Source organism: Euwallacea similis, chromosome 1 (genome assembly GCF_039881205.1).
Source record: "Euwallacea similis isolate ESF13 chromosome 1, ESF131.1, whole genome shotgun sequence".
NCBI lineage: Eukaryota > Metazoa > Arthropoda > Insecta > Coleoptera > Curculionidae > Euwallacea > Euwallacea similis.
In genome coordinates, this window is record NC_089609.1 from 8,645,460 (window position 1) to 8,659,850 (window position 14,391).

The 14,391-nt window shown below is 36.7% G+C and overlaps 2 protein-coding genes across 2 annotated transcripts; both read right to left on the reverse strand.

Moving 5' to 3' along the window:
• Nucleotides 1–2,059: 2,059 nt before the first annotated feature.
• Nucleotides 2,060–2,949, reverse strand: LOC136419148 (cuticle protein 7-like). The gene is made up of 2 exons (XM_066405328.1): nt 2,773–2,949; nt 2,060–2,706 (listed from the first exon to the last, which is right to left on the reverse strand). The coding sequence occupies exons 1-2, from the start codon at nt 2,782–2,784 to the stop codon at nt 2,170–2,172; spliced, it is 549 nt and encodes a 182-aa protein (XP_066261425.1). The 5' UTR covers nt 2,785–2,949; the 3' UTR covers nt 2,060–2,169.
• Nucleotides 2,950–4,793: 1,844 nt separating this feature from the next.
• Nucleotides 4,794–13,927, reverse strand: LOC136411952 (cuticle protein 18.6-like). Its single transcript, XM_066394797.1, has 5 exons — nt 13,830–13,927; nt 11,648–11,770; nt 9,937–10,176; nt 5,691–5,720; nt 4,794–5,335 (listed from the first exon to the last, which is right to left on the reverse strand). The coding sequence occupies exons 1-5, from the start codon at nt 13,839–13,841 to the stop codon at nt 4,805–4,807; spliced, it is 936 nt and encodes a 311-aa protein (XP_066250894.1). The 5' UTR covers nt 13,842–13,927; the 3' UTR covers nt 4,794–4,804.
• Nucleotides 13,928–14,391: the final 464 nt, after the last annotated feature.

A 14,391-nucleotide genomic window follows, 5' to 3' on the forward strand; every position in this document is an offset into this window, starting at 1 on the left:
AATGCTACCGTATCGTGCAGCACCATCAAAAAAGATCAGGACCTTAATGTGTCAATTGAAACAGTTAGGCGTACGATTCGTCAATGTGGCTTTATTAAACGTTCAAAAATGCTTACAGCAACAGAATTGTCTGACGTTCACAAGATTCAACGTCTCGCATTTGCTCGTGCTAATGTTCGCACTGATTTTACAAATGTAAGTTTTCAATGTTACCAACAATGTTATGTAACTATTTAACGCCTTTCATTTAGTTCATTTGGTCTGACGAGAAAAAATGGAATCTCGACGGCCCTGATGGATTCAATTCATATTGGAGAGATTTGAGGAAAGAGCCTCGAATTTTTTCACGCGAAACTTTGGTGGTGGCACACTAATGGTGTGGGCAGCGTTCAGCGTGCACGATAAAGTGCGTTTAGCATTTCCATCCGCTAAAATGAATTCAGAAGAATATCAAGAACTGCTGGAAGCATGTTTTTTGCCTTATCGCGAGGAAAATGACGGTATTGAATTCCAGTATCAGCAAGACCATGCACCAATCCATGTGTCGCGATCAACGAAAGCTTGGTTTAATGGAGCACAATTGCCACTGGTCGACTGGCCTTCCCGTTCACCGGATTTAAATGTTATCGAAAACGTTTGGGCGATACTCCTACGTCGTGTTTACGCAAATAATCGCAAATATCGTACCATTGAGGAGCTCAAAAATTCAATTGTGCTCGAATGGGAAAATTTAGATAAGAACCTTCTTGTTCGGCTTGTAAATTCTGTGGATAATCGTTTATTTCAAGTAATTCAGAGGAATGGCAGCGCCACTGATTACTGAAATATCGTCAATGTTATTATTTTATTGGTAATATGTAAATAAATTATTGTTTTTGAAGTGGAGCTATCATTATGTGGAAGCCAGTTTTCGGTTTAGTATACTGTATTACGGTATAAGGATGCGGATGTGAATGGTTCTTTGCAGAGCCATTCATGTTTTTGGTCAACAAACATGATACAAAAGAAAAACTTAAGAAAAGTTTAAACACTTTGGTAAATTACCAAAAAATATGGGTGGAGCTATCTTTTTGTGGAGCAGTGTATATTTAATAAGTACTTACTGTTTCCATTTTTAAAAATTAAAAAGGTGTTATATATTAAACTTAGTAATAAATAAGGCAATGCATTGAGTTCAGTAAAAGGAAACTATATCTTAGAGAAACATTTTTTTTGGCGATAATCCACTGGGACAAAATTCCGAAAAGTAACCTACTGACAATGCAATGTTTTAAAATAATGCTGAATTGGTCTTCTAGAGAGAAACTGCTATATAGAGCAGCCCACAATGAAAAATGAAAGAAAAACAATATTTATTAATATTTTCATATATACATTCATCATATTATCAATTCACAGTGCCGTGATTATGGACATTTCCTACCAATGTGTGACTTTTTTGCGCAAGCTGATATCGATCAATTTGACATCTTGCCAAAACTATACGGGGGTGTTCTCTAAATTGATAACGTTTAATTTATTTAAAAGAACTATTTTTAAGAGACTCACAGAGCTTTGATGAAAAAGCTCCAAAAACCTTTCTCAAAAATACTCTTTAATGTATATGAAGTTGTAGAAACTAGCAGATATAGATACGGTTAAACACGGTTGCAAAGATAGATTAATTTCTATAGTGAACCTCGTATAACTTTGTCGCTTCAAGAACAACTTAGTTTGAGGTAGGAAACCAAATATACACATCGCAAGCGTTGTAGTTCTGTTTTTTCCATGGTTTCTCTAAAAAAATTAATATTTTCTTCAAATAGAACACCCTGTTATTTTTAGATTTCTAACAGTTTAGAAGCTTTAAAGACGGAGTGTTTATCGGTTTCATGGTTTCCATGGAAATTATCTACCAGATAAAGTTGGCAGTGAATTAATTTAACTAATATCAATTTCAGGCAACTTTAGGAGAGATAATTTAGGTATAATATGTGTGACTGAGAGAGGGGCTATTAAGTAATTGAAGCCATATTTGAGGGTACTATCAGTATACGTATTATTCATAATATAAATATTTACACTTTGCACATAAATTAAAGGTTTGATGACGATGACGTTTTCTATTAGAAAATAATTAATCGCCAATCATATTTACAATGTGGCAGATGTTTAAGAAGTTGAATTCTCCTAATGATGGTACAGGCTAGGGGCGGCATAGGCAGATGGGGCAGCTACAACATATTTAGCTGGGGCAGCTACTACAACCTTAGCTGGTGCTGGATGCACTGGGTGTCCAGTTCTCTCAACTACAGCGTTGAATCCGTTGTGGTCATCAGCGGTGTAATGGACAGTTCTGAAGGTTCCGTCGGCCTCAGCTACGGAGTAGGATCCCTTCACCACATCACCTTCACGGATTTCATGTTGACTTTTGTGGTCTCCAGTGTGGGGGTCCTGGACTCCATAGTTGTATTCGTATTTGGGTGGGGAGTAGTAGTCCTGATGCTCAGGTGTGGCGTGGGCTACAGCGATGGGGGCGACGGAATGTACAAACGGAGCGGAGTGTACGAGGGGAGCTGCGTGGATGAAGGGAGAAGCGTGCGCAATGGGGGCGGCATGGCTGGTGTACACTGGGGCGGAGGCAGTGGCGTAGGAGGTGGCGGGTCCGTGGGCCAAGTCTACCAGGCCGGCTCGGGCGGTCGCCACAAATGTTGCGATAGCCAAAATCTGTAAAAAATTCTTTTATAGTGGCAGAAAATTATCAACCAAAAATCGTTTGAAGCAAAAACCTACTTTGCTGAACATGTTTACTGAATTGTTATGTTAAGTATGCCTATTTTTGCAATGACTGTCTATTTATATTCTTCAAAGAGACGGCCAAACACCCCCTCCCATTTGGTGTAATGGGTCTACAAATGAAATTTGAAAGTGTTTAATTGGTTCCAAAATACTGCTAAATTGACCTCGATACAGATTTACTCGTATATTTGATAATATGAACGATGTGGTATGTGGCTAAAGTAAGATCAATGTCAGTGGTTGATGAGGTTACTCATAGGTTGTAGGTGATTATTAGTAGTTTATTGTATTATTAATTACTTTCCATAAGCGAAAAACAGATTTTATCTCGTTTGCTCTATGCCCCATAATTTGTGATTTTTTAAAACTTTTGGAATGGTCATATTTACAGACAAGGTCTTGGCGAATAGGTTTCACTATTCGGATATCAACATGTGGCCTTCAATAGATGTGAGCAAGTGGTACTTCTAGGTACTTCATATTAGGAACCAATCTTTGACTCGACGATAATTGATTCTTTTAAGATTGAAGGGCATTTGCTGCAACATAGCAGGAACCATCGGAGATAAGCAAGCAAATTATGCAATACTCGGGATCTTCGAAACAGTAAAGATTTCAAGAACTGTAGCAATTAGTAAGGTCCAGTGATAATGTAGTGAGGTGTAAAGTTAAAGCCACGTGTAATTAAGAGCTTAAGACACCAACGTTGCGTGACTGCAAGATAACACTACACGTACTTATATTAACAATATTTGCAAGAATTTTTCATTTCCAACTTTCATTGATGTGAAGTTTAGAAGTTGCCTGCGTTAAGAATATCGCTTGTCCCTGTTTTTCGAGTGTTTAGGGATTTTTGGGAGGTCCGAGCTTTGCAGTTCAAAAATGTGAGAAATAGAGTATTTGCGGTACGCCCATGGAAGTGGAACGTTGGGCGAGTCGTGAAGATGTTGGGATAAAATATCGAGCTGCACAGTGAGGTTCCAGCGATTTTAGTCGCGGATCAAAATTTTCCAATTTCAGTTTCGTAAAGAAATTATTTTTGGAGTTGTAAAATTTAAATTAAAAAAATTCTATTTGAGAAAAAAGACGCTTCACGCATGGAACGTGCCGTTAAATATAGTGAAAGCGTAAGGATAAAGAAAAAAAACATTTTAAATCTTTCAGCAGTGGCAGCACCAAATTTTCTACGTTACCAGATTTCACATTTGAAGCTTAAAAAGCACCGACGTTACGTTGCTCCCATGAAATTCAAATACAGAGTGAGGTGTAGGGCAATTTTAACAAAATAGTTGGCTGTTCAATGAGACTCCAGTGAACTCAGTGGCGGGTGAGAATTTACCAACATTATTGGGGCTGCAAAACTTAGATTAAAAAGAAAATTCAACATGAGAAAACAGACGCTACGTCTATGGTAAAACATTTTTAGTCTTTAAACAGTGGCGGAACCAAATTTTCCATGTTACCAGATTTTTTTGAAACTTAAAAAGTGCCGACTTTAAACGCCGAAGACATTGATCTTTACCTGTGATAGATTGTGTCTTTAAATAGAGTAGATCATTTGGATGTCAAGTTTGCTCTTTCTTAATTTTAGAAAGAAGCAGTTTTTGGAGGGAAATTTTAAATTAAAAAAATCTCCATCTTGAAAAAAAGATGTCTACGCCTATGGACTGTATCGTCAAAGATTTGAGAACATTTTACTGATTTTTTAACCAGCTGGACGTTCATCATGCATTGAGGCTTTAGTTATTTTAGTGGCGGTACCAACCATTTTTCTTGGCAAACTTTGATTATAGGACTGCTCTTCTTATGGTTTTGGCCTTCGCCTTGCAATCATTTTGGTGAAAGTATTTTCACCATTTGTTCTTCTTCATAACTTTGAGCTGTCAGAATTCCATTTTACCTCCATTAGAACCATACTTCGAAAACACCCATTAGATAAAGACAGGACTATGCTCGTTTTATCACTTGCTCTATTTACAAGAATAAATAAATAACACATAAATAATTAACACAATCAGAATCATTTTTAGTGATGATAGTATTGAGCGGGGGCAGCATAGTGAGTGGAGGCGGCATAGTGAGCGGGGGCGGCATAGTGAGCTGGAGCGGCATAGTGAGCTGGAGCGGCCACCACAATCTTAGTTGGAGTTGAAACTGGATGCACTGGATGTCCGCTCTTCTCAACAACAGCATTGAACCCATTGTGGTCGTCGGCGGTGTAGTGGACGGTCCTGAGGGTACCGTCGGGTTCGGCAACGGTGTAGGAACCCTTCACCACATCACCGTCGCGAACTTCGTGCTGGGTCTTGTGGTCGCCAGTGTGGGGGTCTTGGACTCCATAGTTGTACTCGTATTTAGGGTGGGCGTAGTAGTCGACGTTTTCGTGGGCGGCAGCGTGTTCGTGGGAGTAGACGGGGGCAGCGTGGACGATGGGGGCGGCATGGGCAATCACTGGAGCTGACACGGAGGCGTAGGAGGAGGCATGACCAGTTGAGTAGCTGGGGTAGCTAACCAGACCAGCTTGGGCGGCAGCGATGAAGCTAGCGACAGCGAATACCTGGAAAAGTATTGGGTGTGTTGAAGACTGCTTAGTAAATAAGGATTTGGTAAAGGGCAGGTAAATCTAAGTCTTGTCGTTTATATAGGGAGGAAAAGTTTAATTTTTGGTTCTGAATTGCAGAAAACTGTTTATTGCAGTAGAGGATTTCATTTTCACGCGGCTTGAAATAATTTAATGAATGCATAAATTTTTATGTTTAGAATTAACCACAATTTCAAATTAAAATATATGAAGATGATTACGGAACGCCACACTTTTTTCATCACTTTTCCTCACAAAATTATATTTTTCTCCCCTAACTGGGAATAAAAATCCCCCCTCCACTTCACATTTTTCTGTTTTCACTACTTACTTTGGAAAACATGATGTTTTTGATACTCAGCTCAAATCACATATGACCCCATGTTCCCAACACCACATTTATATAGCAATATTAATTCCCTTGCTGGGGCCCGCCCCCTCCCAATCGGGTTGACCTAGGCGTAGTCAAATTCTCATTTGAAAGTGTTACAGTACATCCAAATTTTATTAGAATTTGACCCAGATACCTACGGTTTCTGTAGAGGTTTTTTCTGCGTGAGCTGTAATATCCACTACGTCACTTACGATATAAACTGCTCATTATTTTACACATCTAACAATGTGTTGAAACCTATTACATAGTTTGTTCTTGTTTAATTATTTCATTGTCTCGACAGTATCAGGGCTAATCATAATACCGAGAATTCCTTTCAAAGTCGCGGCAACGAAGTATAGATCAATGGGCTGATAAACAATACAACGATTTATGTAATTATTCGTTATTATTAATGGATACACGATCAAAATTTAGTGGCAGAGATGGTAATATGATATTGCAAAATTTGAATATATGCGTTTTTTTAAATTTATTTTTTACAAATTTTTTGCCTTTTCATGTAGGTGCTTGATCGTAAGAACTTAGTTTAGCTTGATTAAGATCAAACCAAGTAGTTAAGTCCTTCTAAGTTGCATACATTTCAATGTAAATTCGTATCTCTATTTTCTAAAGAGCCGTATTTAGGCATGAATTTCTCGCTCCCGATACAAGAAAAATTACGGTTTTGACCGTTAATCTATCATTTGCCACCATTGTGTCAATCCCTCGGCACATTTTCAGCGCCACCTACCTCGCATCATATAGTCATCTTTGTTTGTTATACCAGCTTAGGCGAACACCAAAGATGTGGTACTGATCCTCCTGTCCTGAGAAGTAAAGTAGGTTTTGGATGTAGTTGACACGTACGTTATATATTCCCTTTTTATTTAAAAATTGGGATTAAAAAAGGATGATTAAATATTAGGTAGCAGTTACCATTCAATTTGAGTGGTAGGTTGATTCGGATAGTGGTGGCAATTGAGAGAATGAGTAGACAAAATTACATTTTTTTTAATGTCACTTTTTGATTTGAAATTATTTCATTAACAAGTTTCACGTTTTTGGAAATTGTTCTATAAAATTAGTAAATGTGTTCTATACGAGTCTTTGGTGTCGTTTGAAAAGGAATTTCCGCCCAATGCATTGAGACATCATGCACAGTGGTTTACAGTACCAAAGTCACGGAACCATGTGTTACATTGTCAACAAAGGAGAGGTATAGATTCATTGTTTAAGGTTCATTTACTTTTTACACTGCATAGCAATGATTATTCGTTTACGATTTTTGATTTTGCCTCAAGATTTCGTAACTGGCCATTCTAAAGCTTTAATGTGTCCCCTGTACAAATAAATAAAAGGTATTGTCAGATGGCACGAGATAGTGGGTAATAGTAAAAATTATTAGGCTGGAAATAGGTGCTTTATTATTCATTCTGTGATCTAGCGAAATTGTGTAACGCAGGGGCATTTGCATATTTCGATACAGAAGGGAAAAACTTATAAGTGGTTATTAAGGGGCAGTAGTAATTTATTTCTTAGTAACTTTTAATCGGGAACAGAAAGCAAAATGAATTTATTTCGAGCTAACATAATTGCAACCACCAGTTCGCCAATCAATTTCTCATACTTCCTGCTAACCCAATACATCATTCAGCCAGTAGAAACTAAGCATTTGCCCAATTATTTTGAGATCAATAAGGTCAAGGGTGTCAGAAAAATCCGTATGTGAGTCTTACCTTGTTGCATTGGTGAAAGTGTATCTATAACATACCTACGATCTATTGCCAAAGTCAAAGAGTAATTATTTAAATTATTTGGGGTATTAACATATTATTGTGGTGTGCGATCTTATACGAATCGAACCTTCGATGACCTTGCTATGGAGCAACTTCCTTTTACGGCATAATATGGGGGCAAGGTGTAATTGGGCGTGATTTATTGACGATATCGTTACAGTGATTTCGGGTCTATGTTATTACGCTGTCTGTAAAAAATTATTATTAGTACTTGCGGAGTATAAGGAAATTCGATGTAATAATGAGGCGGAACTTTGGTAAAAAATTCTTTTCAGCCGGGCCCGGTTTTGTAACTTGTCCAGGACTGTGTATACAGGACCTGGCTCAATAGAACAATAAATGTCTCAAGGGATTGCACGGAGGGAATTTTTGGGGCACAACATAAAAAATAAGGAAGAATCCGAGAAAATTTTATTTCTGGACAAAGTTTAAATTTCTTATTTCAAGGAGAAATCGATTAATAAAAAAGCCAGAGGTTTTTCTAGAAGATTTTAAAGAACAATAATAAGTTGGAATTTTATACGGCATTAAATATAGGGAATCACTTTGCGCATTGCAATGGAATATATGTCTTGTATCATATATGTATACAGGATGGTCCTACGGAAAGTTCCTCGACCGATTGCGGGAAAGCCATAATTTGGAAAAATATGAAAATCGGGAGATATATCTAAGTCCTTGGGCGGCACACGTTAAAATTATTTTCAAGATGGTAGTATTTCTGGTTATACCGTAAGTAGATGTCGACTCGCTTATTTTAAATGGAACGCCCTATATCTTATTACATTTTTGGACTTTGCGATGAATTCTGAACACCTTTTATATGAAACATTTTACACTTATCCTTAACCGTTCAGAAGATATTTACACTTAAAGATGAAATTGGACAGTTGCAGTCTTTGATTTATTTGGTGATATTATGAAAAGGGAAAGATGTATCGTTATAATTTTTTGAAATATTGCTAATAAAGCACTACTTTAGCCGCGTATGCAGTAAAACTCGCGAAATAACATACAGGGTGTTTATAAATAATTCTTAAAGTTGACAATCACAAATCATTAAAAACTTGTATTTCTTAAATAGGAACCACCATTTTTCTTAACGCCATCGTGCTAAGCTCGAAAAATAACTATCACTTTGTGTTTTAATGCCTACATCTAAAATCAACCGTTTCTGTTTTATTAAAAGAAAACTTACTTTATACTTTAATTCTTTGATAGATTTCACATTACAAGCAGCGTAGACCATAGAAAACAAATGGTCGATGGTAAAGTTTCTATGGAAACATGTATATATGGTACAAGAACTCTAAAAAAAGATAGCCAATTTGAAAAATTCATTTTTGTAATTTTGATCAACAGAGTGGGAGTTTTCAAAATCAGAATTCGCTCCGCTTGTCTCGCAAAATCCCACTAGTTAGATAATACTGTTCATTTTCTAGGTGGTTACATATTGAAACAACACTAGTAAGGTTTTTCTGTTTATAATCAGATTTCAATAATTAATTTAACCATATCTAGTTTGTTCTATGTTGTTCTATAGGAATCAAATAGGGATTTTTATCCAGAGCAATTTTGAGAGTTCATCATGGTTGTTTTGGAATTACCATAAAATTTTCGTACAGCTCTTTTGATTTTGAACTCCAATTAAGAAATTTCTAGAGATTTTAAAGCAACTTTTTTGAGGATACCTAACTCCGTAACGTTTCATTCTCTTTTCTGTTTTAATATTTCTAATTTTGTCAGCTTAAACTGAATTTTCATCGCACTGTCTGCTTAATTAAATTTTCATTCCTATTCGAAACGACCTATGACTCAAAATTAACGTTAACTGACATCTAGTTTACACCCATCCTGTTCTTGTACATAGTCTTAAAGAAAAACATAAGATAGTTATGAAGTACTTGCTAACTCCATCTAGAACCTACTTTGCCACCTGATAGTTATTTGACGTAAGGTAGGAGACGCTGGAGATTTTTCGATAACAGTGACACAGTGGTGGCAACTGATAGTTTCAACGGCCAAATCAGCAATTTTTCTTATATGAGTGCCTGAAAGTCGTAATTACATAGGGAATCTTGAAAACGGTGAGAGACGCGGATTGCATGCGAATACAAATCCCTAGACATTCAAATTCTAATATTGAAGCCAAAAAGGAATGTACCTAACCCTTTAAATATTTCTTGTGAAATAGTTAAAGATAAGTTATTTCCGACTTGAAATCATTTCAAGTTTCTAGAAAAACCCTATAGCATTCTATTATCTTGTCTGACGGAATAAAACCAGTAGAGACATAAATGAAAAATCACTATTTTATTAATCTAAATGGTAAAATAAATATGGCATGCTTAAATGAAACGCAATCCACTTCTACATGAGGTATGTACTCTAAACACGCGAAATTAGTAGTGACTGTCATGAGTGGCGTAATGTTCCGGATGTTGTGCCTTTCCAATCTTGGACACCACTGCGTTGAATCCGTTGTGGGGATCAGCGGCATAGTGCACGACCCTCAAAGTACCATCGGGTTCTGCTACCGAGTAAGATCCCTTAACAACGTCCCCGTCGCGAGTTTCCTCTTGGGTTTTGTAGTCTCCGGTGTGGAAGTCTTCAACTCCATATTTGAACTGGTATTTTGGATGAGCCTGGAAGGGAACCAGTAATTATACGTTTTCCAAGCAATTTAATTCTTGCACTGCTTTCATGGTGGCATTCTACTGTTAATAAGCTCCTTAAGTGGAACCCAAGAATGGGACTATAATTTTTCAAAGTGAAATGAACTTGTGCGTTAAATTGTGCAAACTTCGTATCTATGGTTGCTTCAACTTACCATATTAAGAGCAAAGGAAATTTATTTGGGAAATCTCTGCGGCGCGATCTAAACACGGTATATTTGACCTTAATTGGTGTCTATGGTAAAAGTTTCCTGTTACTGAAGAAAATCTGTATGCGATAATATTGTACACAAGCAAAAGTTAAGTTTTTCTTCTTCGAAATAGTTGTATGCTGACCTCGAAAATCATGAAATCCGCAAATGCCAAATCACGAACTGAATCATGCCCCTATCACGACAAAGCATATATTTCTCTCTACAATTTCCTAACGCTCCTGGGAGTTTCTGACCTTATCTGACATTGTTTATTGATCTGGGTTAACTAATGCAAATGATTCAATTGTTACTTAACGTGTACTTTTGTTCTAATGCGTTTTTAACGAAACGGCAGCGCAATTCAAACTTAATCGTGTTATACAGGGTGATTCAAAGTACGGGCCGCTACTTCAGGGGCGTATTCTACACATTAATATTAGATAAAATTTTAAGTACTTTTTTTTAAAATCGTTTCTTAAAAAAGTTATGACGATTTAGAGATGGGGCCGGTGGAACGGTGTTTTGACTCTAATTGGTGATCGGGGAAATCACAAAGTATTGAAATTTGGTAAGTAGCCATAAAATTGGATCTACAATATTAAATCTTTTTTTTTTATGATCAGTGGCGTAACGGGTTTCGGGGGCTACATGTGCTTATTTTTTTATAAAACTTTTCTGTAATATAAAATTTTGGACGCAATTTTTTAAAACCAATTTTTCTCGAAAACGGTCAGTTCGAGCGAATTTGAGAAACAGTACCTTCTTATTGTAAAAAAGGTTTTTTTAACGAATACAATATTGTGGCGTCAAAATTTTATATTACCGAAGAGTTCTATCAAAAAAATGAACATGTGTAGCCCCTCGCTACGCCACTGATTATTAAAAAAAAATATTTTTTAAAAATATCGTAGATCCAATTAATTAAAATTAATTAAAATAAAAATTATGGCTACTTATCAAATTTCAATACTTTGTGACTTCCCATTCACCAATTAGGGTCAAAAAAACACTACCGCCCCGATCTTTAAATCGTCATAACTTTTTTAATGAACGATTAAAAAAAAGTATTTAAAATTTTATCTAATATTAATGTGTAGGATATGCCCCTGAAGTGGCGGCCCGTACTTTTGAATCACCCTGTAGTTTACTCTCTTAATACATTGCGATTTTATCTAACCCTGATCGATATGAGGCATTTAGCTGAGCGTTGGATGAAGAGATAATTGTGTATGTTACAGGGAACTTACGTAATAATCCACATCGGTTTTAATCTCTGGAGTTGCGTAGATTACATGTTCCCCATGTCCACCACCATACCCCAGGTATCCGGCATGGGCACAGGACACCGTTAGGATGGCGAGAGCTACAAACTATAACAGATGTTTATGCATTAGGAAATGATCTATGAAGAAACTAATGCATAATGTATACGTATTATGCAGTTTTTCTGATATCGCTTTTAACGCAAGGGCACCGCTTTCGTCTCTGGTCTTTATTGTTGTTTTATGGAAAGTGCTCTTGCACATCCATATTGGGCGAAATATAAATGAAAGTTGAGGAAAATCCGGAGACCCAAACTTGGTAATAAATTCTGCTTATGCGCTCTCTATAATGGTTAAATTGTCCTACATCAAATACAGTCGATCCAATTTTCACTTATCGCTCTGTATAAACCGTATTTGGGTTGATTACCTACTCAGTGCCGCTGATGATAGTAAAACTTACTACCTTCTACCCTTCTCTCCTGACAAGAAAAGACTCTTTGTAGTCAAAGAAATTCTTGAATCAAAGAATCTCTTTATGGTCGTCTACCAGAATCTCTTGGGGAATACTCCGGAAACGCGCATTGTCGCGTTTGCCCTCTCATAACTCGCCCAGATGAAATATTTAGTTAATGTACATAATAACTTAATTTAAAGCAGAAAAATTTAGCTTTATTTTGGCACCCTGTAAGAGTCTGTATCTTTTTTAATAACGGAATTACACGTCTAGAAATTAGACGTAAGTTCGTCCCACTTTTATGGACTTTTCTCTAAAACTACAGGGTGTCATTTAAGTACACGGCCAAACTTCAAATGGTGGTTCTTTCAGCGATTCTAACAAAAAAAGTTTATATAAACAACGGTAATCCTTCGTTTTAAGATACAGGGTGTTAATTTCTTTTATCGTTTTTTTTTGGTAAAAATTTAAATAATCCTTTAGCCGATTTTGTTGAAATTTGTGCGTTTTTGTGAAAAAGTGTTTTTTATGACTATTATTATTGTTATTTATGCGTCATTGGCTTTTTTAAAACTTTTATATTTTTCTCCCATTAAGTAACTAAAAATACAACTTTTTTGTCCCTTAAATTTTTTTCGCATCAAGCTGTATTCTTAGCTGCTCAACTGCGAAGAAAATATAAAAATTAAAAAAGTCAGTGGCGCATAAATAACAATAATAACCATAAATGACACTGCCAAATTTCAACAAAATCGACCAAAGGATTATTAAGATTTTTGTAAAAAAATCATTAAAAGAAAAAGTTTGGCGCCCTGTATCTTGACACCAAAGCCTTACCGGACCTATGTTTATATCAACTTTTCGTGTTAGAATCACTTAAAGACTCACCCCTTGAAGTTTGTCTACGTACTTAAATAATACCCTGTATAACACTCGTAGCTTCTTTAACCGAATTACCCCACTTTCAGTTTTCTATTCCCCTAAATAACACTTGCGTTGAAAAGTTGCTTTTTTAGGCGCTAAAAGCAAAAATCAATTTTTTAAATGCGTCTCCGTGCACGATCCCCACTCAAGTGGTAATATCTTAAAAACGGTGAGAGGCATTAATTTCAACTCAACCCCCCCGGCAATGAATTAATGCATTTGCTGATCACACACCTTCCCAAGCCCTTATCGAGTCTTTAACACACTTTACTGAAAACACTGGGAAGTTTATTTAAAAAAAAAACAATAATCTGACCAATGGTCTGCATTCATTTTCGTTGCTATGGAAACTATTCCTCTGACAACGTTACTACCAGAACTATGAGTTTCAATGAAATTCTTGCCCGAAGGGCCAAATGTTTATTTAGTGTTTAGTATGCTGTCAACTTTCACTGCACCCATCAAAGCAGTGCAGTGCAGTGCAATTGCACTGCACTGCACTGGAAAGCAGTGCAACTGCACTGTTTTCCATCGAAAGATCGAAATGGTATTGGTCAGATTTTTAGTTTCTATGGGAACCAACTTCATGTTAAAGTTGACAGCACGTTAGTAATGGGAGCTTTAACAGTATAAACCCTAAAAAATAATTTCCCCGGAAACTAAGATTTAAAAACGCAGTCTGGTAGAGCCTTCGGCTAGGTTTCCCGGGAAATTATCCTCCGGATAAATTTACCACGACTTTGCTCTATTGGCCCTAAAGCAATGTCACCTCAAACCACTACACACCTTAACGAACATGTCGATCTAATTCGGTAAATGGGAGCACAGATTGAACGTTACTGATGTGGTGGCATCCATGTCTCGCTTATATACCAAATTAACCCGAACCATTGCAATGGTTGGACATTATGACACGAAAATGTAAACAAGAAGTGCATTTGTATACAGGCCGCAATGTTGGAAAGTGTATTGCTATAGTCGCGACACTGATTTTGATCTTTTTTCGCATAGCAAATACTGCTGAATATGGAATCTCAATGATCTTGTTTTCAGTAGGTTTTACGCCAAACAATCAGATTATTGTTTAATGTCATTAAAAGCATTCTTGCATGGGCAGTCTCAATGCTGTTTTGTAGTGTTTGATGTTGCATTGGGTCATCGGAAGACTGAAATATGCAGGAGAAAAATTGGAATGTGTGTGGCCGGTCTCCAAGATCTTACCAAATCTCGGTGCGCCCAGTATACCATTCTGCATCTCATTAATGAATTTTAGTCTGAACCAACAGAAACGAGGGCCTTTATCTAAAATTGTTGGATAATTAAACTAAAAGGTAACATCGGCAATGCC

Excerpts from the sequence above, each read along its gene's own strand:
- LOC136411952 (XM_066394797.1), bottom strand. Across the intron at positions 10,177-11,647 it reads AAACCGATGTGGATTATTAC|GCTCATCCAAAATACCAGTT; the intron begins GTAAGTTCCCTG and ends GTTCCCTTCCAG. Across the intron at positions 5,336-5,690 it reads AAAACATCATGTTTTCCAAA|GTATTCGCTGTCGCTAGCTT; the intron begins GTAAGTAGTGAA and ends ATACTTTTCCAG.